Genomic DNA, 27,922 nt, shown 5'->3' on the forward strand with positions numbered 1-27,922 from the left:
TCTCTCTCTCTCTCTCTCTCTCTCTCTCTCTCTCTCTCTCTCTCTCTCTCATAGTAGATAAAATGATAATCTTACGTTCTACGTCCAGGGAAGCAGTAGTAGACGATTGCCCCCATCGATTCGTTGCTTTACAGGTATAGAAGGCTTTATCCTCCAAGAAAATTTCCTCAAACTTTAAAACAGCTTCCCCATTATTAAAAGTGATGACATAATCCGGGGAATTATCAATGTTAGTGTCATTCTTGTACCATTGCACCGTTGGAAGAGGATTTCCCTGGACAGTGCATTCTAATCTATGTGAGCTTCCTTCCCTCGCGGAAGAGGGTAGCAGTTCTTTTACGAAAACGGGAGCGGTCGGTTGCTCGTCAGTAACAGTTTCTAAAATTAAAAATTTTAAATTATTATCACATATAACATATAAAATAAAATAAATAATATATATAAAATAAAAGCAAATCAAACCTGTGACAGTGAGAGTGGCTGATGTTTCTACAGAACCGCAAATATTAAATGCGCGGCAAGTGTACTTTGCGGAATCCTCAGCGAATGTCTCTTCTATTTTCAAAGTACAAATGCCGTTCACATAAGTCGTTGCATAATCCGGATTATTCAAAATCGATATTCCATCTTTGTACCAGACTATTTCTGGCGTCGGCTGACCAATCAAACGGCACTCGAAACTGAATTCCTTGCCTTCCTGAATTGTCGCATCGCTTAAAGGAACTGTGAATTCTGGAGCCAATGAAACTACTTCATCTGCTTGTGCCTCTTCAGCGTGATCGTGCATTTCAACGCGATGTGTTTCCTCGGAAACAAGGTTTCTCGGTGGACTAGCTTCCTTTTGAATGATCGGAACACTTTTCTCGACTTCCATCTATAAATATGATGAATACAAATTACGATTGCAAAATTGTAATAATCAAAACACGTTGTTTGTAGTACCTTCTGAAGAATGTGAATCTCTTTGGTTGTCACGGCGGAAGTAATTGTTTCTTCAATTACTGTTTCCTCGGTTTGAGCAGAGACAGAATGAGAAAGAGCGGGAGGGACAATTCTTCGTGCTTCCTCTTCTTTCAACTTTCTCGCCTCTATTGCGGCTTTGTCCAAAGTCTCAGCGGCAAGCTGTTCCGCAAGTTTCCTCGCATTTTCAGCTTTCACTCTGGCAGCTTCTGCCGCGGCCATCTCTATTTTAGCAGCCTGTAATTTCTTGTCAGCTTCCAGCTTCTCGATTCGCAGCCTCTCCCGCAGATCCTCGGCATTTTGCAAATTTTGACTCAAAGTACGCAATTCGGAAGAAACAACTGCAAAAGAATCTAACATTTGCCGATTCTCTACAACCACTTCGTTGAATTGCGGGAGTCTGTCGGTACCTGAAACATTATGTTGCAAAGAAAGTTCTGCATATTTATATATATTTTTTGTAAGTGTAATGTTGATTACCGAAAACTATAGTCGATAATTGTTTGAGCTGTTCGATTCTTTTGTCTTGCTGTTCTTCGCCCGGTTTTATATAAGCGTCGATCTCTTGCATTAAATTTATGGCTTCTTCAGACACTTTTACGGTTGTTGCCTTACGTGCTACGATCACCAAGAGTTTGCTACCTTCTCTAAACCATTGCTTCGCTTCCTCCAAAAGTGCGAAATATTCGATGCTTAAGTTTATTCGTTTCTTGGTATTTTTAACGCACTCTCTCAGATGATACCATCTGTTTCGCAGAGATGAAATCTCATCCGTCATTTGTGGCGTTAATGGAACGATCATTTCTTCCGTTTTTTTCACAAACGTTTCAATTCTTTCCTCCAAAGTCTAATAACAAAAATGTAAATTAGCAATAAAATCCACTCGAAGATTCTGCGAGATTATCTTAACTTACTATTATAGTTTGTTCAAACTGTTCAAAAGCAGCCAGTGCCGCTTTCGACGCCGGCAAATTGTCACCGATTTTTTCGTCCATGTTTTTTAACTGTTCGTTCAAGTCACGCAAATCTGAGTTAATCTTTTCGATATCCTCTCTAAAAATGCAAAGTCGTCGATGTTTCTCAAGACGACTTGACGTTTCGATTTGAAACGATTCAAATTTGACAACCACTGAGTCTATTGCGCTTTTGAGTTTTCCGATATCTTGCATCGCTGATTCTAGCGGTTCCTGTAGTCTAATATTGTCGATTATTTCTTCAGATTTTGTACGCATCCGTAGCAAAGATTCCGCAATAGACGTTTTCAATATGTCGAATTCATTTAATGCGCTATCCATATCAATGGGCCTTGTAAAACTTAATACTCGTTCAATTTCTTGCTTTGCTTGATCAATTTTATACTCAATCTTAAAAAGCGGTGAAATAATTTATATACTCGATATATATGAATTACATGAATTGTATGAGATATTTAACATATTGAAAAATCTATCTCTTACCTCCTCAAGATTCTTAAAAAAGGAGATTAAAGATTCCAATAGTGTCTCGTAATCCTTGGCGACAATGTTCATCTTTTCATGCATTTGCATAAGTCTTTCTGAGATCTGTTCAGTTGTTTTAACTTCACCTATAATATAATTAATTTTTTAATTCAATAAGTCTTGTTAAATGCAACGTAATGTGTAAATATTTTAATTACCTTTTTCGACAAATACTCGAATACTTTTGATTCTGCCATCCAATTCCTGAAGAGCTGTGTTTAACTCAGATAAACTCCGTAGTCTTACATCTTTTAAATTATCCAGAATATCGACTATTCTAGAGGATAGTGTTGTTATCACTGGATACAATGTTGTCTCAAGTTTTGTAATCCACGCTAATGTCTATATAAACCAAACAAATCAATAATAATTAAAATTAGAAAAAAGATTTTCAAGTAATGGAAATACTTTTAATATAATTTGACACTTTTCTCGTGGCATGCGTGTTTCATTTAAATTGTCAAATGTAATATAAATTAAAAATTGATACGACGCAAATAAATTTAACAATAGAATAGAAACAAATCCAAAAGATAGAAATTGTAAAAGAGAGCAATATAAAATTTTATAATATAAATTGAAAATCACACCTTTGTGCTTTCTTCGACTTTTCGCTCACATTCAATTCGCCTCTGTCTCGTAATTTCAATAGTAATCTGCCATTTTTCCCATGATTCTGTCACAACCAATTGCCGATTGGCAAATTTCTCCAAAAGAGTCTGAACATACAGGCAAGCTCGCGATATATCAAGATAAGGGTCATCAATCTATGGAAAAAAAAATTTGAATACAATTTTCATGTTTCTTCAAAAATCTTTTTACATCATTAACTTTGAGCCTTTTTAAATCCGAGAGTACTATAAGTTACTTACGTTGCCGGTTTCATCGAGAAACGCTTTTGCACGATCATCGAGTTTCTTGTAAAGAGGTTGAAGAGATTTCCATCTTCTTTCCAGCTCATGGATTCTGGTCTCATCTAATGTTTCACATTTTTTTAATTCGTTATCGATAGAATCCATTTCATTGGTCAATTCTTCGATAATCTCGTGAAACTGTATGTAAATTGTACCCAAATCGATTCTTTTCAGCACCGCAATCTTTGTCTTCGCCCATTTGTCTTCGAGATTTTTTATTTTTGATCGCAATTCATATTTCTGTGTCTCGTCCAGGCGTTCTATGATTGGAAGAATCTCCAATTCTAAATGATCCATTTCCTCGCTCTTATTATCAAAATCGGAAAGCAATTGACAATGAACTCGACGAAAATCACATGCCATTGTCAGATCACTGCCCATATCTTGATGTCCCTGCAGAAAGGCTTCAGCGAAGCTAGTCAACCATGTTCGTAACGCGTCGTGCTTATCCAAGAATGTTGCAAGCATCCTCGAAATCTCCAGACTCTCCTCTTTATGAGCTGTACACCGTTCCATCAAACGAATTTTGCGATTTTCCAATTCTTCTACCGTATTTTTTATACCCTAAATATGACATAAATATTCAATATTATATCGCTCATTTACTTTACATATCTGTTTTTGGATCAAATCTAAACGGCAAATAATGTAGTCTGCATATAATAAAAGATTATTGTACGAATGATTTACACATGTATCCTCTCAGTAACGATACGGCTGTCTTACAAAAACGAAGAGAAACCTCTCACTGGCAGCTTGACTTAATGCGCGATAATAAATACGCAACGATTAATTATCAGATTTAATTAATCGATTGATCTGACCTCGGCACCGGGCGCTCCTCTTCCCGTGACATCCAGCAGCGCGTATCCTTCCGACAAGGGCTTTGAAGTCACGTCTTCTATCGTAGTCACAGCTTGTGCGTGAAAACGTGCGAGTCGCGCGGAATAAGGAGGATGTTCCGTTGTCATCAATTGAATTTCCAATTGATCCAGTTTCGTGATAGCCTATACATATCGCGTGATATTCACGATTAAACTCGAATTGACAAACGCAACTTAATAAAATTATATAATGCTATACCGCTTCATTGATTAGTCTCTACGTAGACGATAAAAAGGAAGTACTCACCGATCGTGCAAGATCAAAAAAGACCATCGCCCTGTTCAACAATATATTATGCTGATCCAAGTCGTTGACATAATCGGCGGCGACGCTAAGAATCGCGTACGCCTGTTCGGTCGCTTGTTCGCCAGCAAAGTGTCCCGATGACACTAATCGTTCGGTCGATTTAGTTATTTTAATAGCTCTGTCTTGAAATTCCTAAAAAAATTTGAAGTAATTGTATATAGTAATATAATTACATAACATATGTACGTCTCACAATCACTCAAGAGATTGAATATATCCAATAAAAAAAAATCAGATTAATAAAAAAGAATCAAATTATATCTTTAGCGATATTACTTAAATTATTCTTTTTCGTACATAACTAATCGTTCGGTCGATTTAGTTATTTTAATAGCTCTGTCTTGAAATTCCTAAAAAAAATTTGAAGTAATTGTATATAATATAGTAATATAATTACATAACATATGTACGTCTCACAATCACTCAAGAGATTGAGTATATCCAATAAAAAAAAAAATCACACAGATTAATAAAAAAGAATCAAATTATATCTTTAGCGATATTACTTAAATTATTCTTTTTCGTACATACCTTTGCTTCAGCTTGCAATTTCTTTAATTCGAAGAGAAGCAATTCGGCGCTAGATGCAGAATCTCCTAACTGATCGCAGCTGTTCGCTAACGCGGCGATTCTGTCGTTGAGGATTTCTTCGAGATCGCGAAGATCGGTCGCGAGCAACGCGAGAGCGAGACTATAGTAATATAATTACATAACATATGTACGTCTCACAATCACTCAAGAGATTGAATATATCCAATAAAAAAAAATCAGATTAATAAAAAAGAATCAAATTATATCCATAGCGATATTAGTTAAATTATTCTTTTTCGTAGATACCTTTGCTTCAGCTTGCAATTTCTTTAATTCGAAGAGAAGCAATTCGGCGCTAGATGCAGAATCTCCTAACTGATCGCAGCTGTTCGCTAACGCGGCGATTCTGTCGTTGAGGATTTCTTCGAGATCGCGAAGATCGGTCGCGAGCAACGCGAGAGCGAGACATTGTTCCAATTGAGTTTTTCTACTGCGAAAAGACGTCTCGATCAGCCGCCGTCTGTCGTGAAGCTCCTCCAGCCACCTTTCAACTCGCAGCACGGCTAATGAAAAATACGGTATTTGTAAATCCTCAACTTACAACTTGATTCGATAATTGCAAAATAATTATTCGCAGATATTGTAATAAACGCACCGTGATTAGCTTCGTCTTTAATAGTATCCGGCCTGGAGTCTAAGGTGCCTTCGTTCGCCAATTCCTTGAGTTTGTCCAACAACATCTTGCCTTCCCGCAACGCACCCATTAACGCTTCCAGCATATCTTTGCGAAGATCCTGGATCTTGGATAGAAAACTTTTCACCGCTTCGATCTCGATCGGTAGCAACGTGTCATTACATGCCATTTCCAACGCCTCCATACTCTCTCTACATTCTGTCGCTCGACTAGAAAAAAAGAAATTATTTTTTCGTCGAATAATCAATGTAATCAGCGCGAATATCACGCCTAATGAAACAATTACATATTGCTGTACCATTGAAATAAAACGTTTCTGTCAAGTATCTCCTTACGACGTTCTAAAAGTTGATTTACATCACACCACGCTTGACCCAATGTCTCTGCCATGGCCGCATATACTTCCGCTTTTGATTTCTGGGTCGCAATCAATTGATCAGCCTGTCGTAACAATTCTTCCACCGGGCTCTGCTTGTTCTGATTATGGCAAAATTTTTTAATTAACAGAAAAGAGGGCTTTAAACAATCTGCTTAATCGTATTTTAATTTTCTCACGAAATGCAGCTTAGATACATTTAAAATTTTACCTGTAATCGATGTAATACTTGGTTGTGCGCGTTCAAGAATTCCGTGGCTTCCTTTGCGGAAGCACCGAGTCTCGTTAGTTCTGGTTGTAGCTCGAGTATTTTCAGCTTCAACCATTCGCCACTCTGGACAAACGGTAGTAACAAAATTGGAAATCTTCCGCACAACAATATAAATAATACAACATAATTAAATTGTATATTAGATATATTGCTTGTTCTTCATTAAATCGTTATTTGCATGATCAGAATATTATATCTTTTAATTAATTATAGCAAAATATTATATCCAATGTTATGATTAATTACACAACATGATAAACGACTAATGAAAATCTCAAGAAATGTTTGACAGAACCGCACGTCCACGTTGTCATATAAAAAAGATTCTCAAATAAATTTTAGGATAATTTATAACAGTAATTAATATATAATTTCGTAAATAAAATTCAAAATCGAAGCCTTTGTCCCCTCCAATATTATAAATGAGGAAAGATGGGAAAAAAGAAGCGAGAAGACAAACAGCGTAGACAGAGATCGACCCTCAGTTCATTGACCTCGTGTGGTTGGGCCACAGAAAGGGGCAAGATATGTTTCCATTTTCATCTTTGGCACACTGCCGAATATCCACGTTTGGATTGACCAGTTCTCTCTTCTGGTATCGTCATATATCGGTAACATAAAATTATTTCCTTTTTTTATTTCAACGTTTGTATAAAGATACAGTCTTTTCTGACTATTTTTCTCAAAGATACTGGAATGGAACTATAATGATAAGAAACATAATTAGTGAGCATGCTTGAATATACGTTCAAGCTGAAAACGTGCAAAATATTACGTTGTCTAATCGATAAATAAGAAAAATGCGACTCGTGATTCGCGCAATCGAAGTGAAAGCGAATCTTATAGCCGGCGGCTCAAATTGAACATGATCCCGTAAAGTCATGCGTACATAACTGGTATGTCCAAACATGGCCATATTCGGATATTTGAGAGAATAAGCTGCGCGACTCGACTTAATATAAGACGGAAGAAGACTCGGCAGAATTTCAAGTAGAAAAGATCGACCGATGCGATGAAAAAGTAATTAAATTAATCGTGCTATTTGTTCCATTTTTTCAAGAGATTAATTAACAATAGGTCTGATAACGCAACAAGAAGCGCTTAGAAAATTTAGATGGTTGACGATAAAATTTTAACAGATGAAATCTTGATAGATAAAATCTTGGTAAATAAAACGGCGTCGTAGAAAAATCTCACGCGTCCAAGGTTCTCGCGTATCTTTTTCTCCTTTTTCGGATGTAGATGTCGGAGTATCGTTAGATCGTAGGTACGATATATTGGGAAAGGTGCGGTAAAAGGAAGAATCATGCCGCGAGTCAAGCCGGGCCGGATTGAGCCCGGGCCGCTCCGAGCCGTCTCTCTCGCATAATACCGGTTTGTTAGATTATACGAGAGTATATACGCGGATCCCCGCCATATAAGAGATCTCTTTGGTTCGATATGGCGTCACAGATCACTCAGTCTATTTATTGATTTACCTATTTATCGTCTTGCAGAATTCCCTTTACACAGTTTAGTTCACAATTTAAATCATATACATATTGAAAGAGACATTCTCATATATAGTCTTTCGTCGGATCAATATAAAAATTAAACATTTAATTAAGAACATACTTGGTCTTATCACCTTACATATTCTAACCATCTTCGCTGGAAAGATATTTGAAATGATAAAGAAATTGATCAATTAACACTTTACGCTTGTAATGTAACTCGCTTACTCGGATTGTACGATCGTGATTTTAAGATCGAGATGGGTGTATCTGATCATGGTGGCGTGTAATGGGAGTTACTGTACCTAGCGGTTAAATTTATCCTTCGTGGAGTTTCGGGAGACTTGTTTTGCTCAGCGGATACCTAAAACGCTTACGGTTTCGAGAGGACTCGGAAATAGCTATAGACCGAAGCAACCGAATCCCGAAATATCTACACCATAGCGTTATGTACGAGATATCGCGGCAAAAGATTTTATCATTTATTATCAAAAACTACGTAAAAGTGACAGCCTAGATCCTGTGTTGAATTCTTCGAGGAGAAATCGTTAAATATAAATGTCTCGCATATATCTTTTTTTTAAATTTAAATTTACATTTAGATATATAACGAAAGAAAAGGATCACACGTAGAAATGGAAAGTATAAATTATTATCGACTTAAAGTGACAGCGTGACGTTTCCTTACTTGAAGCAGAGCAATTACTATACGCGTTTCTCCGCTTTGCACAGCTATGGTGCTTATAGTGGTAGTTGGAGGGATGGTTCGTTGCGACGTTTCCTCATTTCTTCGCATCACCATTCCTGAATTCATCTCGTCGAATTCTTCGGGATGCGCGTGTGCCTCCATCGAGTCAGGACCGTCCACCATCATCATTAGTAGTCTTATCTTGCGTGCGATATCAAGATGTTTCGGATCTGAACGTCAATCGATTAGGCGGTTGCCAATTATGTTTGCGGATGTGAAAATATATATACTAACATTGAGTAATGATATATGCTATAAATCGAGCAATTAGATCGACGGACAAAATGCCAAAAAATTAAGACAATGTTACGCCATACGGTGATATCATACGGTTTTGACCGGACAGTGATTTCAATGCCTGGTGCTAAATATATCGCAGTGACGTATACCAATCTAAAACGCGACACAATAAACATCTTGCTCATCGATATTCTCAAAGTGATATAAAGAGATTTCACCGATGAAAAATTATATATTTTTCAGTTGGCACTCACAGTTATCTTCCTTGATTGACGTTATTTTTGGCACTTGGCCAAAAACGCTGGTACGAAAATTCCGTGAATATACGATGTGGGGAACGATTATGTTTATCGCGCGTATGACAAATGAAAGAATATTACGCAAGAATTTTTTTTATCTCTCGATGCTCGGCTTGCTTAATTTGCAGCAATTTCTTAAAACAAAAAATACCAATGAAATTAATTTATATTTCTGATAACCTTGTTAAGATATTTCGGTCGCGCGAAAAATTGAAATAATAATTTTTAAGCTATTTATTAATTTATACAATCATTCATTTATTACAATCAATTAAAGAAATGTAATCTTGCATACTGAAATATTTGCATTCGCACTTTTTGTGATTCAACATTGATATGTTTATACTTTAAAAATATCTTTATATACGATGACGTCATCTACACGAACGGACAAATGGTAGAATAAAACCGGACTGACTGGTAGCGTTCTTTCAACGACAAGTACATCATGGTGAGAACCATGGCTAAAGATGATTTAGAGACGGTAAGAAGACACTATGCTACAAAAATTTTTTTTATATATTTTGAAAGAATGTTTTAATTTATTAAATAAATTTGTATTTTTTATATTATATATATTAGAGCATTATTCTCAATTATATTTGCAGATGATTTGACCGGCTTATATTCAAGAAAATCTCTAATCATTATTAATATCCGATATTTGTGGCATTCGCGCGTAATTATATAAATTATCTGTTTACTGCTTAAATTAATGAAGATATTTGACAGATTTTTTATTTCTTTAGTTACATAGTTTAAGTTAAAAAATCTGAAAAAAGATACTTTCTCATGTTATCTTTCTCATTTCTCTCAGTAGATTGCAAACTCAGTCTTCTCGATAGTGACATTTCAACGAGATATTTTTGTGTGGCTCACCCCGAATTATAAGAACGATTTTCTAGATATACGGAGTCTTTCTTCTTTTTGGCATAATCTTTAATTGGCAATCACCTAAAATCGATTCAGGCGTTCAGGCAGTGTTAATAGCAATAATGACGACAACAACGGCAGAAACACTCGCGTGACACATGTCACGAGTGTATCACGTCACCAGCCGATCGGTTGCAGTAACCAGCCGAACCAAGACTGAACCGGCATGCCGCGATGCGGTCTCCGGTTAAGCCTCCTCCCGGCTGGTTGCCTCCCGCTCACCTTCGTCTCGCTGCTCGAGCACGATCTACTGAGCGGATCTCTGCAGCGCCGACCAGCGTCGAACGAAAGTGGAGCAATCGTAAAGAAAAGAAGGTCGTCTAAACGTACCATACGGCCACCTGGTATATTTTTGAATAGGTATCCCGTCAGGAAAATTTTATTTAATATCATTTATTTAAAAAAAAAAAATAAACATTTCATGCGATATACATAGCAGAAGAAATTCCTGTAAGAATGTATTACACACGAAATTTTGACTTGCGACAGCAAAACACAAGTGTGCGGTTAATGATGCCGTTTCTTCATTCCTTTGATCATGCGGATGCAATATGGCATATAATATTCTCGAGACAAATTATGGTCCATGCATACAAATATCTTTTTTAGACGAAGTTGTTAATCCTGCGTCGGTAACATTTACTTATGAGATTCTCAATATAAAATTTGTCTTCATCAAAGCTGCAAATAATTTTAGACTATAAGGATTAAACGGATAATCATAGTTCTCTATTTAATGTGCGTGATATCAAGCTTAAAAATATTTTAATAATTGTAAATCACACTAAGCACACACACACACACCACATCCACACATATCAAGTAGCTAAATTATGTTTAAGAGATGACAAATGAAACAAGAAAATCCGATTAAGCATTGATGATTGAAAAAAAAAACTGCACTTATGCAAACAATTAACAAACTTTCTCTCTCGATCATGGAAAATGATATCTTCATCCAAGACTCACTTTCCTCGCTCTTTCTAGAAAATCTTCGCTTTCTAAATTGTCATCCTTCTTCATCGGCGACATGTCGATTCCACTATCCTCGTGATGCCGTAAAAGATCCTGCGAGGATACATCCTCGTACTCTCTCAAATCAGAGCGCGTAATGTATTGATCCGATTGGATTTTCTTCGAGCATCTGTCACCATATTTCTCAGATTCTTCTATTGAAAAATTAAAGGATAAACTAGTAGATACAAGAATAAATTTGCATTATTGTGTTATGTGGAACCTTAAACTAAAATACTGACTATACTGAGACAAATCAAGATCACGATGAATATCGTCCGTTTTTTCGTGACATTCCGCTGGTAGCATACGTTCTATATTTTGGAAATTCTTTGCGTCGATATGCTGCCGATGATCTTGGATGATATTAGATGTCAATTTGTAAGAGGCTACGCCTAATCGAACATCGTGCGACACGCGTAAAACGGTCGTCTCAGTGACTTCTTTTACAATTCTGCCTGATCTCTCCTACATAAAAAAAAAAAATCATATAATTTGTAATAAGTAAAGAATAAGTACAAGTCCCACATTTCATATCAATTTTCAAAATAATCATTTGAATCATACGCGATCTGATATACTAAGACATAAAATAATTTTTTTTCGACAATCAAAATATATTACATACGTCAGTGATTTTTTCCATCGTTTCAATCTGTGTTGTTGGTTTTATTCCATTCGTAGCGCAAATATTTGACGTTGCTTCAGTAAATTTCAGCGTCTGGTTTTCATTGCTCGAAGCAGAAACAAGAGGTTCCGCAGTGGTAGTTACTTTAGACGTTTCAGTGGCCCACCTATAAATATTTGAATATATATTTAAAGCTGATGAAAGATATTTTTAAAATTTTCAAATGTTTAGATCTGATTTTGATTACGGATTTAAAATGATTGACTGTTTGCATAGGTACCAAGTAGAATCGAGGCTCGTCACGGGTGCCGTCGTAGAAAGATCTTCGCATTCCGGCGATGTTACAAAAGATGCGCTTCTGGAACGCGAAGGTGGAGTTGTTGAGCATTCAGTCGCTGTTGTATAACCCTCCACATTGCATTCTTCTGCCGTATTTTCGCTACAGGGATTTTCAGTAAGCTCCTACAAAAGTAAAAATATGTTAATAATATTTTTAAGTATTTTTAACTGAGAAAGATAGACAGATAGATACCAGCCGATATCGATATTAAAACTTAATGACATACCTTGGTACCGGAATCTTTATTCGATGTCTCGACATCTTCTGTGGAATGTGAACTGGGGATGTGAAGTAAACTCTCGTCGGATTTTTCCGCCATAGGAGTTACGGACTTGCCTACCACAGTCGTAGTTTCCGAAGATGCTGGACGCATTTGAGCGATTGCAGACGGGACCGAAGCTGTCGCACCCGATGCCGGTGCGGTGGCGATAGAAGTCGTACGGATGGGCGTGCCTGACGGCGATATAGCAGATATCGAGAGCAAGGACGAAGAGGAAGACGTCACAGCGGTAGGAATAGATATCGGTCGAGTTCTAGCTCCGGCTTCGCATAGTCTCGCATCCAGTTTTTCCGCGAGAAGCGTAACTTCCGCCAATTTCGCCGAGATAGCTTCCACAGCTGTCAGATTACTGCCGAGAATCGAAGTCTCCTCGGCTTCGGACATCCTAAGAGAGACGGATATTAATTATAGTCAGTTCGATATTCTATAAATAGAAATTTTTTTCCCAGACTTCTAAAAAAAAAAATTCTAGAAGGTTGCTTAGCATCCACAATTTCAGTGAGTTTTATGAGTTACATATACGGTAACGTTGTTTTCTTCCAAATGTTACTCTTATGATTTCCTCGCAATTGCGTAAAATAGCAATTAAGAAATGTTATACGAACTATAAGCCTTAGAACTTATTCACACATGTATAGCATATATATCAGCTTCACAATATTTATTTTATTTTCTCCATATGATTAGATGCAATCTAAAATCGAAGCCATGATTGAATTAGAAACAGCACAATGTTAGAAAAACATTTCAGTGGATTACGTAATTGATAGTTGACAGTGCATCGACAGTACGTCGACACATATGGCCTCCGTGATTTGGGGCAAAGTTCTAATTTCGTAGAACACGCTCATTCTACGCAGAATCCGATTGCTATATTTTTGCATATTATTGCAGCAATTCTAAAGATAATTTTTATTTAAAAAATTTTTTCAGAATGTTATATAATCCAGCTTGTCTGTTTTCTTTTTTTATTATTATGATGTGAATTTGATAGAAATAATTCTCTGGAACAATACGATAAACGATCCTTCACGACACAAGCCAAAATATTATCAAGGCGGCATTTGCATTACCAGTCGAGTTTTAGATTACAATGTGACCATGGAACAAAGCCAACAAATTGTGGAACGCAATTCCCCGTTATCCGTGAACATATTCTAATAATTTTCAATAGCGTGTACATTCACACAAAAGCGTTAGTGATAATAAAATAAATCTTATTATAAAATATAGGCTTAAAAGAAAATGACATTTTCTTTTATCAAACAGAGGATTCTACATATCTGCCTGTCAGTTGGCGAGCCGCATGATTATGTGCTACAACTGTGGATTAAACCAAACAGAAAGATTAACTAAAATAAAAGTAAAAACATAAAATAAAAGAAATGACAATTAATCTTTAAATAAGTAAATCAAACGAAGGCATTATGAGATCTCAGTTATTTTACTGCGAACTTACATGTACCGTTCCTAGATTACAGGAGCTATCTCGACGAGAGCCAACCATGGACTGACACACCGTCTCTGTTAAACACGTAGGCGTTCGAGCAAACATATTACCGGTCTCCCTAATTCTACTTGTTCTTTTTTTCCAGTTACAGTTTTTAAACAAAGAAATAAATGCAAAAAAGTTTAATATAAAATTTCTGAATTTCTATTTATGTTCTATTACTATATCTCGTTCTTTTTCTTATGAAATTTCTTATAGGTTTACTTTCTGTTACCTCACTAGCTTGTCCTTCGCGTAATGCATATATCACTCAAACTAATCTTATATTTTTAGATGTTTAAATTAAAGATAGAAGTTTCTTAACGCCATAATTATGCTAATGCAAATCAGTTCTGCGATTCTTCGTTGTACTTACGGTTGCTGATAAAGAGATTCTTTTAATCTTGTCTTGAGGAGGCGACCCAGTCTCACCATTCGACCAACCTCCAATAAAAGTTTTTCTCGATTATCAAGGATGTCTCTTATATCTGTCCTGATACGCGATTTTGCTGTTGCATCCTCGTCTTTTGCAGCACGATACAAGATCGTCACCGTTTCCACCAAGTTTTGCAATCTGATACAGTGCTTTAAACAGATTAAAGAGAAAGTTTATAAAAAATATATGACTACACATGACATGCAAAATAATAATTTTTTTTTGTCCTAGTAAAGCAGCCTGAGCTACTCTTTTGGATTTGCATATTCATTCAATATTAGTTCACGTTTGCGTACATCTTCAACATTCCTGTGAAAGACAGCGCATACTCGCAGCCTGGTTAGCTGCTCCTGGCTAACGGATCGAAACTGCCGCCAAGCTTGCCGCAATCTCGAGAAGATACCAGCGTTGCTCTCTAATGATATTCTGCAAGATAGTCTCAATATGCGCGCGCCGTTCACCAACTGACCACCGTATTCATAAGTCCCCTGTAAATATTTATTTCGACACGTTGCACTCAACAATACTGCATAAATAAATTTTATCGCACTAATAATGTGCTTTACCTTCGCAGTTTCCTGAAAGGATTGATGTTCCTCTTTCTGTGATTGTATCTCTTTTGTGTTACATCCAACTTCCATATGATTCCGAAGTAATACATCAAATAGATCCTTTAACCATTCAACAGCCTGAAAAAAATATATAACTTTTATATTGTATGCTTTTGCATCTTTTTTTAATTATGATATTTTTTTTTTACGTTACGTCTTATTTCGTGCTCACTTGTTCGGCATCGCTCTCATACATATGTATCAAGGCTACTTGTTTCAACGACAGCTTTTGTAATTCCACGCTATCGTTAAAGATATTTTTCCTGGCGTTTGTTGCGTCTAATATATCTTTTACATTAACGATATCTTCGTTATAATTCACGCAAACTTCTCGTCCAAGCGCATCCTTCACGGGCATAGAGAGAATATCCGACAATTTTTCGCCCTCCTTTACGAGCTCGCGCTCTAAACTATCTGGAAAATTATTCAAACGTATTGAATAAAATCGAACAAAAATATTAATATCTGATGAGACGTGTTTTTTTCCCTTACCTAAAACTGTTTGACTTTTCTCTAATGTTAAGAGCTTAACGCTCGCCTGAGAGAAATTATAATTTCTGCTACCCATGACTAATTGCTCAAATACTTCACTCGTCTTATCAAAGTACTGTAAGTGACAACAAATTACAAAAAAAAAACCCGTTTTTTAAGTGATATTATTATTCGACCGATTATTCCTTACTTCAGAAACAAGCCTGAAGAATCTTTGTGAAGTGATCAATACATTTCTACGTCTTTCGAGTCGTGAAGCAAAACTACGACAAACAAAGTCCATGAAATCTCTCTGAGATTTTAAATCTTCGGGTAGCCTGCTTTTTGGGAGACTATCAATTTTATGGAGCAATTCTGCATATCTCCCATAAGTTTCCTATAAACACACGTTATGATTATCTTCGATTATCACAATTCTCTATAATAAAATGAAAAATAATGAGATTTTATTTACCCGGCATTGAAGCTCAAGCTTTTCGTGCTGTCTTCGCAGTTCCTCGGAGGAAGAAACATCAAAACCAACCTGACAGCAAGAGTTCAGCATCATATCCGCTGGACCCAAGATCCAATCGGTAACGCTCGATACACCCTGCTCGAGATCTTCGATTACTCTGGCAGTATCGAGATTTCGTTCCATTTCTATCCACGAATTTTCAATATCCATCTAAAAAAGTAAACGTGTTAAATTAATTAAAAAACAAATTTAAATAAATAAGTCTTAAATAAATTTAAATACCTGTTTTAATTCGATAGAATCGAGCAGCTTATGGATTTCTTTAATCATGTCCAAAGTATCTTTGGAGGACTCTCTGCTCATAGAACTGACTAGGTTTCTACCTACAACAAGCAAACACAAAATTTACCTAACTTTTTCCATAATTTTTACATAAGAAATATTGTCTTATTTAAAAGAAATTATTAAACTGTTACTAATATTATATATGTATTTATTACTTTATATTCAAGTATAATTCTAATTTTGAAAAATTTTAAATAAAAAATAATATATAGACCTGATTGGAGTATATGGCGCGCCGTTGATAATAATTCCGTACCAATCTCCCAATAAGATTCTATATCATCGTCTGATTGCGTCATACGAATACCATCAAGAGTATTCAGTCTTTGATGTAAATTTGTCATTTTCGATATTAATTCTAAAGCATCTCTCGAGTAATCTTCTATTTTCTATTAAGTCAAAATCAAATCACAATGTATCAAGATATTAACATATCACCTGTATTTATAATTTATATTTATTTATTTCGTGGTAATATTGTTTAATTTACCATATGTTTTTTAATCCATTCGACGTGATTGTATGCCTTGTTACCTGCCAACTCGTACGGTAATTGAGAAAAATCGATATAAACGTGCAGTCTCGTTAAAGTAACGTATATTGGCTAAAACGTAAATTAGTGAGAAAATAAAAATAGATTTTTGATTATGTTTTTTTTATGTAATAAAGTTGCAATAAATATATTTATCAGATTGATTTATTCACTAACTTCGCCCTCCTTGTGCGACTTAGTACAACTGTCAACACGTTTGTCCCAGAAACCATCGGGTCGGACTACGATCACAGAAACGGCTGTTGATCCTGCGAGATTCGTGGATAGCCTAATACAGGATCTAGCTACGCGCCATGCACCGCGACGCGCGTCCACAATTAAAGCCAAGCCCTTTCCTTTCGTCTCTTCGCTAATCAATTTAAAAAAAAAATATTATCTATATGTGTATATAAACTAATAATATACATATATATTTATAAATATGTACAGTGAGATATCGAGATATTCTATACCTGAAAATTGATAGAAAATATAAAATGAGAGATTCTAATTTTGGTTTTGTTGTTGGATCAAGTTCTGGAGGAACACTAATTACTATTAAAGGCCGTCCGTCACGATCACGACCACCTGGAATATATGCGAGCTTCGATTCTAGAGCCTCCAGGATATCTATTGCTTTCAAATTTTTCATAGACATCTCTATAATTGCTTGTAAAAGAAAATCATTTCAAATAGTCTTTTACAGATATCCGTGATCGATCTGAAAAAAGATCACATTTGCCGACTATATATAAATTTCACAATTGTTTCATTAAATATTTCATTATTACTTGGTTACACACACACAAACACATACATATCAGCATTTAAATAATATGCACTTTTGTAGACAATTCAAGTAGTCGAAAATGATTTTGATCAAACATTTATACATTTAAATTCTATCTTTATTCCACAGAAAGAAAACAATCCGTACAATTGTCAAACGTATATTTTTCACTCTTTGAAAAATTTTACGCACGAATGTCTGAATTATAACTGTAATTAACGGTTTCACCGATCTTCGATCAAGCCAGTGATGTTGAACCGTATCCGTATCACTTGCAAAGTGTCACGACCAAACATTGCGTAGGCGCAGCACACGTCATAGTATGCACTTCAAATCTGTAGCGGAAATATGGGAATAACTAGCCAACAGCTGTTTCGGCTCCAGGTGCTTTGCATCTGTGTATCCACGTGACCAACGAGGGAACTTGTCGCGCCTTGGATTGACTCGAGTCGCTGTCGCACGTGTCCCGCGTTAACAACGAAAGGAAAGAATTGTCACATGCATATAGGTGTACACACGTGCGTTTATATAGAATGTACACGAGCGCGATAGGTGCAGCGCGGAGCTGCAGCCGCAACGGAGGCTGCAGGTAAACCGAAAGCCATCCCTGGTCCATTCAGATACAACGGTACTTTGGCACCGATTAACCGTGTGTTCCCCCTCCTTTACGCACACCGGCCCTTCCCTTCCTCTCATCTCTCTGTCTCTCCGGTATCGCATTTTTTACTCCTTATCTCTCTTTAGAAATGTGCAGAAATATTTTAGGCAAGAAGTAACGGAGATTGCAAAGAGAAAATAAGAAGATATCTTCGTAGATGTCGGTTACGCGGTTCACGCTGATGACATCACGTATTTCAACATCGACAGATGTTTCAAATAATTTAATCAGTATAAATTTAAACAAATTATCGTATATCTGTAATTTTTCGTAAATATATATCAATAAAATAATATATCCAAATAATTAATGTACATTATAATTTAACTGTAAATTTAAATAAGTCATATTCAATGTATGCGCAAATACATTTTAAAGAGATTAATCAATTAATCTATTACTAATTAATACATTTAAAAAACGTGCATCCAAGGAAAAACCGTAGTCACATACAATTCTGTGACATTACACTGCACTTTTTCGCGAAAGTTTCTCGAAGCGATCGATGTGGATAAAAATATAGTAAAAGACTTATAGCGCGATTTATACGATTTTATTTTGAATTACTAATTACTGAATTACTAATTATTTAAATACATTATACATATATTTAAATTAAATAATTTATCAAATTAGATAGAATACACTTTTTACCATTTAGGATTTTCAATTTACGGCAAAAAATGGCAAGATATCGATACCGCTTTCCAAGTTTATTTACATAGCAGTACTGTATTACCACGTGGTTCCATTATATAAGATGCGAACGCGATATCATATAAGACGAGATTTTTAGTACATACATTATACACAGTAGACCTTCAAATTCAAATGCAAATTACGAGACGATATACAAATACAAAATACATTTTTATCTTAGTCCGATGTAAAAAATTATCAAACAATATTTGTCCGCAATTAAAAAAAAAAAAATATTGAAGAAAGAATATAGAGTTAAAGAAGATTACAGAGTTAAAGAACATGTCAATGGGACAAAGATAGACGTCGAGGAAAGCTGAAGAGATTTGGCGTCGCTACAGTCGACGACCACGGGGAAGTTCGCCAGTGCTGCATCGAGCCTCGCGCTATATCAAGCACATTCGCTGTCTTTCTCTTTTTTTGGTCCATCTCTCTCCTTTCCTCCTGCCGTCTCTCTTCCACTCATCTTCTCTTCCTCTCTCTTTCTCACTCTCTCTCTTTCTTTCTCTCTCTTTCTCTCTTCCCCTCTTTCCAAGTTGGTCATCATCAAAGATCAGCATCATTTTGCTATTTGATCATTCTTCAAATAATGTTGTCAATGTGATACTTTTGACATCTCGGAGTGCGGGAACGATCGGAAAACTGGCCAGGGACGGAGTGATCGTCGAGCCAGGCTCGACGAGAAGGAAAAAAAGAAGGCACGATAATGGGCAACGCCACGACAAAAGATTATCCGAAAAACATCTCCGTTGGCACCAACTCGAGGAAGACGCGTTGGGATGGTCCAGGTAGATCGATCTATCGTTTCGCTCATATAATTTTACGATTCTCGATAATCTTTAAAATTGAAGAGATAACTTTCATGTCGTTTAAATTTATCTCAAAAAGGAAGCCCTTATCAATTTAATGATTCAATAAATGTTGCTCTATTTCAAAGCGCATTTGCATAGCGTTTTTCTCTGTTTATTAGGACAACAAAATTATTATTTACGTGATTTTAAAAGCATCGAATACTATTTATGATAAATGTAATTAACAAACATCGACAGATGTTTCAAATAATTTAATTTAGTATAAATTTAAACAAATTATCGTATATCTGTAACTTTTCGTAAATATATATCAACAAAAGAATATATCCAAATAATTAATGTACATTATAATTTAACTGTAAATTTAAATAAGTCATATTCAATGTATGCGCAAATACATTTTAAAGAGATTAATCAATTAATCTATTACTAATTAATACATTTAAAAAACGTGCATCCAAGGAAAAACCGTAGTCACATATTATTAGGACAACAAAATTATTATTTACGTGATTTTAAAAGCATCGAATACTATTTATGATAAATGTAATTAACACACACATCTTGTGACTTGTTAATAGCGTAGATTTAAGATATAAAGAGGGATCTTTAAATCACTGTTAAACCAAATTCGATTAGACGATTCTGACACCGAGATGATATCTAAAATTAGATTGCTATTAACTGTCGATCTGTGTAGTTTGAAAGAACGTTTAGATCGTGCATTGATTTTATTATTCCTCTGGATTAATCATACTCTGTTTTTATGTTACGGTGCTCATTTTTAAGACAGTGCGTGATTATTGCACGTTATACAAAAACAGGCAAAAAATAATGGTGTTAAATGCTCAATTTGTAGACAGTGCGCCGGTTCTGTATTCTAATGTACTGCCAAACGCGACGCATTTTATTTTGGGAGCGCCACTTACGTACCGATGTTGAAAATTTGCTCTATATACATACCTAAGCATCGTTCTAGCAAGAACTTGCTGACATTAGTATAGTGCCACTTACCCTGAAAAAAAATCAAGAAAAGAAGATATATTAATAAATTAATAAATATTAATTTTATAAATTTATATACTTACGTACATTAAGAAGATTAAATAAATATTAATATAATAATTTTAGATCAAGCAATATTTTCATCACTTTAATTTACATTTTGTTGTAATATCTGTAATCATTCGACATACGGTCTCAGGCCTTCCAGCTCCACCGGGCAAACCTATCTTAATATCGGGTACAGACGAAACGCAGCCGGATGTTGTGGCGATACGATGGGAGCGGTCGCCGAGTAACGGTGGATCGGCGATTGTCGGATACTTGGTCGAGCATCGACGACTGGGCTCTACTCACTGGGTACGAAGCAGCCCCGGCCTGTGCGCCTTTCCGGAGCTAACTCTAAGCGGTCTCGAGCCAGGATGGCGCTATCAATTTCGAGTCAGAGCGCAAAATGCAGTCGGACTTTCGCGGCCGAGCGAAATCTCCGAGCCGCTAACAGTTACCTTACAAAGGGCCGCCGCAGCTTGCGCTCCTTATTTCGATCTGGAGCTCAAGGATACGACTGCGCTCGAGAACGAACAGGTATGTATTTATACAGATGTGTATGCTAAAATTCGAATGTAATGATAATTTTTCCCACGTATAGGCCGAGTTTATCGCACAATTCTCCGGTACACCATTGCCAAAAATCTCGTGGTTCAAGGACGGTTTCGAGATTTTTAGCAGTAGACGCACCAGGATCAATACGGATAATGGAAAGAGCGTTCTTCTGATTCATCAAACTGCGCTTAACGACGAGGGTGAAATCAAATGTACAGCCACCAATCGAGCGGGTCACGTTGCTACTAGAGCTAAATTAATTCTCGAAGGTTAGATAAATTGACAATGCTAACAAAAAAAAATATATAAATATGGTTTTGCAATTTTGATAAATTTCTAAATGTTATTTATATGTATTTAGCGTCACCGCGGATACGATTACCGCGTCAGTATGAGGACGGTCTGCTTTTCGAGCAAGATGAAACTATCAGACTAAAGGTATCCTTGGCAGGTAAGCCACCGCCTACTGTCACCTGGTATCACGATGGAGAGCTGATATCCAAGGATGCTAGACACGTATTTGAAGTGATGGACGGTGAATCAGTTTTGAAAATACCAGATGCCAAACGAAATGATCGAGGCGAATATACCGTCAAAGCTACGAACAAATTGGGTGAAGATGTTGCGTCTTTTTTAGTCACTGTAACAGGTGCGTGATAATGTTGCATTAATTTAGATATTAGTTTTTTTAGACTCTTTATAATATTTTGTATAATATAATTTATCAGTTGCTTGCGCCATTAATTTTTGCCAACAGATCGGCCCGCTGCTCCCGGAAAAGTGAACGTCGCGATGACTCTAGGTAGATCAGTGACATTATCATGGAAAGAACCAGAGGATGACGGCGGATGCAAGATCGGGACTTACATCATTGAATACTATAGAGTACGCGATCGGAGATATTATTTTCATTCATGTAAATTTTTAGAAACTTGACAACAATTGTTTCAGATTGGCTGGGAAGTGTGGCTTAAAGCAACGACGAGCAGATGCACCAGCGCGACGTTAACAGAATTAATCGAAGGCTCCGAATACAAATTTCGGGTGAAGGCTGAAAATCCTTACGGAGTCAGCGATCCTAGCGAAGAGAGCGACGTTATCTTCATTCCAGATCTTAAAAGAAGGTATACTTTATCGTCGATGGGCTTTCTCTACTTCGAAATCTTTTTTGACCCGCGCAGAAATAAATTCATAGCTTTATATTTGCAGAATTGTAACGCCGTCTTTGAACGAAAAATCGCAGAGTCATCGGGAGATCAGTAGATCTCGCGGCGACAAACGCGAAGTGAGTTTTACTACGCCGGCGCAAAGAACTAGGAGTTTAACGAGGGAAGAAGCTAAAACGCGAGATGACGAAAGTGGCGATCGCTTTGGATACGATGAGCGATCAGCTTCAACGCAACGGCTCGCAATGCCGATTTCTACATTGGACAGGCCGTCCAGAGCAGACAGTAGAGTGACATTTGCACCGGACACTTTAGAAAAGGAAGTTTCTCCGCCAGTTCCTCCAGCCAGATCCAGAGACCACGCTTCCACGAAGCAACAAGTTTCTCTTGGAAATTATGCAGATCGATCGAATACTGCGGCAGATACGAGAGATAAGGTAAGAAATGAACGGATATAACAAATATGCTAATTCTATTATAGATTAGAAGGTAAAAGATATATTTTTTTTGCAATGTAGCAAGATATTATAAAGAGAGAAAGAACAATGTCGCCGAAACCAACTGTGACAGTCTCTTCTCCGGTTGAAGAAGATTTCAAGCCGCGTTCAATACCTACGACAAAAGAAAGAAGAAGCCTCTCTCCGCTCTCGATGCCGAGAATTCAAGAACCTCAAAGAGAGGAGAATCGTACCACAGCTAGCCATTATTTTTCATCATCTTTGAATTCGAATTTAAAAAGACAGACCGCCATTACAAATGAATCCATGTTACCTTCACCGCAGAATAGCCTACAATTGCAAAAGATGTCACGAGAGGATGATGAGGACGCATTGCACGGTAGCTCGGAGTTTATGCTGGTCCTGTATCCAGAGGATGAGATGCAAGAGGAAAATGTAACCGTGACGAACGGCACGTCGCATGAAACTCGCATTAAAAACACAAGTAAGTACGCGAGAAAAATTCTACAACAAAAGATCTTTAAAAAATACAAGAATTGCATTATAAATTTTACTAAACAAACGCATTCGCTTTTTTAGGTAGCAAACAGGACATGATCGAGTTGATGGAAGAGGAGAGCGATCTCATACCGCCGCCGATGTCACTGTCTCTTCCGGAATTATTCAGCGCGCGGCATCAAGTAGTAGAAGTAATGCGATCGGCGGTCAGCTCTACCGAGCTTCTTCACGAACGTGCTATGGAACGTTTCTATCGCGCGGTCGCCGCTGAAGAGGCATCCGAGATTGCGAAACGAAAAACGCAGCTTGAGAGACAAACTGGCGAATTGGCGCTATTAAATGATGAATCCGTTCGGCGATCGTCGCTTCGAAGACGCCTATCCAATTCTGGCGTCACGACGCAAAATTTGATCGTTTCGTGGCAGGCCAAAAAGGATCGCCGACGATCGAGTGAGGGGCAAACCGAAGCGGCCCCGAAGACAATGAAACTTCTCTCGCCGGCTTTGCTGTCGGATGTCGAGGCCAGATCAGATCCGAATCTCCCCTCTGAAACGACGATGGCGGATTCCTGGAGGAGGAGCGACGAGAACGAATCTTTAGAACGTCTGCGTAGATGGCATGAAACGAACGTACCGCTGTTAGAGGAGGTACAAGAAGAGAAATCGATACGAGCGGATGATGCAGAGGGGATGGTAGCCTCCATTAGTGTAAATAGAGCCAAGGAAGTGGAAGAGGAGGAAATTATTAGCGTCGAGACTTCCGAAGAATCATCGGAAGAGATTAGTAGTGCGGATAGCGAGGACTTGAAATTATTAAAATCAAGGATATTGGCGAGACAATTTATGGATGAAGAGGATACTTATCATCCTAGGGGAAGATCAGTTCCACACATCGAACCACAATTGCCACAGATTTCGCACGATAGAATGACAAGTTTGGAGATTCCACCTGTCAGAGCAGTTACTCCCGTCTCATTGAACAATGTAGTACCAAAATCTATTTTAAAGAAACCCAAGGAAGAAATTCCTCCGGATAATTTCGGCAGATCGATTGCTCCCGAAAAACCAATCAGAACGATATCACCGCAGCCATATGAACGAGAAAATGTAGAAAAGATGAATATCGATATTGGGGAGACAATCACAGATTTTTCGAGCATGTCCGAAGTTCTGAAAACACCTCCAATGTCAGAATCCGATACAGATAGCATCTTATCGGCGGCAGAAGCGGCGAAAAATCGTCGAATGCAATCGAAATTGCGGTCCATGACGCCTGATGAAGAGGCAGCTGAAACAGAGGCTAGAATGGCGGTCGTGAATCAGTACACCGAGATAGTTCGGGAGTACGCGAGTCATTCGCGACACGGTAGCGCAGCCAGTTCTCGAAGATCTTCCATTTCCGAGGATCAAGCAGATCAAAGGCACCGAGTGCACGAAAAACTTGCGCCAAAACTGATAGATAAACAAGAGCAGGACGAGATATCGAAATCAAAAATTAAAAATAAGAATAAAGTCAAACAACAGACAAAAAATAATCAAGCACCAGCGGTTACTAAAAAAGAAAGCGCTAATTCCAGAAGCACGACTCCTGCAAGAGATACGACGACTGCGAAGCGCGTAAGTAGACCGACTTCCCGGGACCAATCTCCAGCTGCGAGGAGAAAGGAACGAACGACAGGCGCTTCGTCGAGATCATCTTCAAAAACTCGGAATCGCACACCTTCTCTGGAAAGAAACAATCGATCATTAGCGAAAAACGATTTAAACGAACAAGGCTCTCGTAGATCTAAAATACCTTCCGGCTCTTCCTCACGTTCCTCATCGAGATCGAACTCTAGGGAGAGGTTTGGAAAAACGGCGTCAGTGGAATCAAAGGTTGAGAAGCTGCAAAAAGCACTCGAGAGTAACAAGTATCGAGCGATGAAAAAAGAATCCAAAGTTACCAAAGAAATTGCCGGGAAAAGCACCCCCGAACGGACAGATGGCAAGCAGTTAGCTCTGGAAGCTAAAAACACAGTCAGATCGACAGTAGACTACATAACCGACCTAACGTTGTTGATGGCCGCAATGTACGTTTATTTCTTTAAAAAGGAAACCCTGGCGGTTCCGTTTATCGTGCTGCTTCTATATCGAAGAATACAGGAGGAAATACACGGGTGGATGCCACGTCGCTGGTGGCGGTCCACCAAAAAACCTTGATCGATCGATGTGTGTGTACGCAACTAAATGGTCATATATATTTTATGTACATCATGTTTACCAATCAAACTATGCTAAATGATTGCCAAAGAAATAATATATCATACGTTGAAACGATATAATATATCGAGAATTGCAAACTATTTATGACATCCTTCCTATGTAATTTGATCGATACTTGTTATTGTTATCCGCTATATTTATAATAAATATATAATTCCTTATCTCTAATAAATTATATACATATTTTCACCAAACTCTAATATTATGCGTATTTTTTATTATGTATTCCGTTACTTGGCACATTATCGTAATACGTCATGCGTTATTACGTAAATAATTACATTATTTTAGAGAAAATTTAAACTTTCGAAAAAATTTTATTTACTGCATTCATTTGATATGAAATGCGAATCTTAAATGTCTGTCGTGCTAAATTTCCGTATTATGAATAATAATTTTCTTTTTTTGTATATTTTCTGAAAATTCTGCGTACTTACTTAATTCACCTAATTCCGCGACTCAAAAATATGCATTTTTGTGAGATGTCTGCAAAATAAGTTTCAGTTTCGCGCGTCGAAAGCAAAAGGAAAAGTGGAAAATAGGAACGCCGCAGTTACATCAGCGAAAGAGAGACAAAGAGTGGAAAAACGAGGGTACGTAGATCCCGAACGGCGCATGTGCTTCTTTCGTTAAAACGACGAAGCCGAGAGCGCGGCGTCGGGACGATTTTAGAACGGAGCAGGGCCTCCTGCCGTCAGACGTCTCGTGGCTTAGGGTGTGCTGTATCAATATAGGGTCAAGACAGGAACAAGCTGGCCGGTGGTAGTGGTGAACGGTGCAGGTCTTCCTGAGTAGTACACGCGTACGTACGTCGGCCCTTCGCGAGTAATGTCAATGCGCGGAAAGACCGTTGTACGTAACGTTTGAGACGAGATGACCTTAACAGGTAAGATTCGCAGTTTAATTGTCGTAGCGCATTCGCCGGTATTAGCCGGCATCAGCGAGCCGTGATGAACCGCCGGTTCATCGAAGACGATACACTTGACGGAGAAACTTGGGAAAAAAGTGCGAAATTTTTATGTTTTGTGTGTGCGTCTTATTTTTATATATTTAGTCGTGCCTGCCAGTGAAAAAAGATAGCTTGTTACAAATTGCAATTACGCAGTATATAAATAAATATTGCGATAGAAATGTACAACTTTGTCGAAATCTTTGTCACTATCAATGTATAGGCTCAAGCTAGAATACAAACTATAATCAACGACTTGGTCTGGAAGAATTCATTAACAAAAAAAATTAATGTAGAAAGATTTCAGAATCGTATAGTGATAGTGTATAAAACTTATTAAAAATGACGAAGATTTTTTTCTCTTACTTTTCTCCCAAATTTTATCTCTGATAGCTGGTCAATTTGTCTTATATTTAGCTTACATATATCTCGCGGTATTTTACGACTGATGTAAAACGCACAATCGCGGTTACACGGTTTAAAATACATTTAACGAGATCATAATTGATCTCTTTGCCGAATCATAGTGTTTTGATTCAATATAAATATCGACGGTGTTGTTTGCCAAAAAATTTTTGTTAAGCAAACGTGAAAATATTTATTTATGTTAATGGTGCAATCTGGACATGCGTAGGTGCATCTGATCGAAATTCCGAGCGTACTTTGCATCGTAAAATTTAGAAGTAGCAGCGACTTCTTTCGGAAGATAGATACGATCGTAAAGATTTATAGATCGGCTACGTTTTATTTTCTTAAGTGGTTCCGCTTTACCACACTTTACTGAAATATAGTCATCTATATTTATGCTACTATTTTGCATATGTACCTCTACTATACCGCCATTCCTGTAGCCATTTTGCAAAGCACGTGAATCTCGAAATAGCAGATAGCTTTTCAACAATAAATTTCCTCTCATTATCGGGTATTGATAAACTATTTCTTTTTTTTTTTTAATATGACCAAAATCTTTGATATTAAAGTTAATAATTAATTTTTTTTAATATCATAGAAATGTAAGAGTATAATTAATTTGCAACGAACAATATATAAAATGCTTATACAGATCTTACGTCGAGGAATAAAGGACCGCCAGAATGGATCGAAGAAGATCAGATCGTGTCATCTCAAGGACGCATAGGCGAGGACATCATCGTCGAACTGAAATTGGTTTCATCCGAAAGTTACGATGACTTACAATTCGATTTGTAAGTGTAACACAAACGCTACTCTATCGAATAAAGCGTAAACAGCTTCGC

At 37.2% G+C, this 27,922-nt stretch overlaps 3 protein-coding genes across 3 annotated transcripts in view; 2 read left to right on the forward strand and 1 right to left on the reverse strand.

The window, feature by feature from the left end:
• LOC115244163 overlaps positions 1 to 19,070 on the reverse strand; it is a 38,817-nt gene extending 19,747 nt beyond the window's left edge. Inside the window, exons 1-31 of the mRNA XM_029821594.1 lie at positions 17,244 to 19,070; positions 16,948 to 17,140; positions 16,729 to 16,842; positions 16,453 to 16,627; positions 16,176 to 16,276; positions 15,894 to 16,103; positions 15,630 to 15,815; positions 15,120 to 15,554; positions 14,903 to 15,025; positions 14,633 to 14,824; positions 14,277 to 14,485; positions 12,358 to 12,796; positions 12,072 to 12,253; positions 11,792 to 11,957; positions 11,406 to 11,631; positions 11,119 to 11,318; positions 6,377 to 6,499; positions 6,088 to 6,266; positions 5,751 to 5,998; positions 5,402 to 5,658; positions 4,505 to 4,696; positions 4,198 to 4,380; positions 3,332 to 3,937; positions 3,050 to 3,226; positions 2,618 to 2,801; positions 2,418 to 2,545; positions 1,875 to 2,324; positions 1,441 to 1,807; positions 943 to 1,370; positions 463 to 874; positions 76 to 378 (exon numbers count right to left, since the gene is read on the reverse strand). Of these exons, the coding sequence (XP_029677454.1) occupies positions 76 to 378; positions 463 to 874; positions 943 to 1,370; positions 1,441 to 1,807; positions 1,875 to 2,324; positions 2,418 to 2,545; positions 2,618 to 2,801; positions 3,050 to 3,226; positions 3,332 to 3,937; positions 4,198 to 4,380; positions 4,505 to 4,696; positions 5,402 to 5,658; positions 5,751 to 5,998; positions 6,088 to 6,266; positions 6,377 to 6,499; positions 11,119 to 11,318; positions 11,406 to 11,631; positions 11,792 to 11,957; positions 12,072 to 12,253; positions 12,358 to 12,796; positions 14,277 to 14,485; positions 14,633 to 14,824; positions 14,903 to 15,025; positions 15,120 to 15,554; positions 15,630 to 15,815; positions 15,894 to 16,103; positions 16,176 to 16,276; positions 16,453 to 16,627; positions 16,729 to 16,842; positions 16,948 to 17,140; positions 17,244 to 17,428 (7,573 nt within the window). The 5' untranslated portion in view covers positions 17,429 to 19,070. The remainder of the gene's footprint in view (positions 1 to 75; positions 379 to 462; positions 875 to 942; positions 1,371 to 1,440; positions 1,808 to 1,874; positions 2,325 to 2,417; positions 2,546 to 2,617; positions 2,802 to 3,049; positions 3,227 to 3,331; positions 3,938 to 4,197; positions 4,381 to 4,504; positions 4,697 to 5,401; positions 5,659 to 5,750; positions 5,999 to 6,087; positions 6,267 to 6,376; positions 6,500 to 11,118; positions 11,319 to 11,405; positions 11,632 to 11,791; positions 11,958 to 12,071; positions 12,254 to 12,357; positions 12,797 to 14,276; positions 14,486 to 14,632; positions 14,825 to 14,902; positions 15,026 to 15,119; positions 15,555 to 15,629; positions 15,816 to 15,893; positions 16,104 to 16,175; positions 16,277 to 16,452; positions 16,628 to 16,728; positions 16,843 to 16,947; positions 17,141 to 17,243) is intronic.
• Positions 19,071 to 19,335: 265 nt separating this feature from the next.
• On the forward strand, positions 19,336 to 25,881 carry LOC115244235 (titin homolog). The gene is made up of 9 exons (XM_029821712.1): positions 19,336 to 19,705; positions 20,934 to 21,316; positions 21,381 to 21,603; positions 21,696 to 21,983; positions 22,092 to 22,219; positions 22,286 to 22,458; positions 22,544 to 22,937; positions 23,019 to 23,442; positions 23,538 to 25,881. The coding sequence occupies exons 1-9, from the start codon at positions 19,624 to 19,626 to the stop codon at positions 25,652 to 25,654; spliced, it is 4,212 nt and encodes a 1,403-aa protein (XP_029677572.1). The 5' UTR covers positions 19,336 to 19,623; the 3' UTR covers positions 25,655 to 25,881.
• Positions 25,882 to 26,373: 492 nt separating this feature from the next.
• LOC115244207 (titin homolog) overlaps positions 26,374 to 27,922 on the forward strand; it is a 37,321-nt gene continuing 35,772 nt past the window's right edge. Inside the window, 2 exon segments of the mRNA XM_029821664.1 lie at positions 26,374 to 26,603; positions 27,730 to 27,871. Coding sequence (XP_029677524.1) covers positions 26,591 to 26,603; positions 27,730 to 27,871 — 155 coding nt within the window. The 5' untranslated portion in view covers positions 26,374 to 26,590.

This window comes from Formica exsecta, unplaced genomic scaffold (genome assembly GCF_003651465.1).
Source record: "Formica exsecta isolate Colony F162 unplaced genomic scaffold, ASM365146v1 scaffold80, whole genome shotgun sequence".
NCBI lineage: Eukaryota > Metazoa > Arthropoda > Insecta > Hymenoptera > Formicidae > Formica > Formica exsecta.

Coding starts and splice junctions, on each gene's coding strand:
- LOC115244235 (XM_029821712.1), top strand. CDS start 19,624: ATGGGCAACGCCACGACAAAAGATTATCCGAAAAACATCTCCGTTGGC. Junction 21,604..21,695: donor AGCTAAATTAATTCTCGAAG/GTTAGATAAATT, acceptor ATATGTATTTAG/CGTCACCGCGGATACGATTA. Junction 23,443..23,537: donor AACTCGCATTAAAAACACAA/GTAAGTACGCGA, acceptor TCGCTTTTTTAG/GTAGCAAACAGGACATGATC.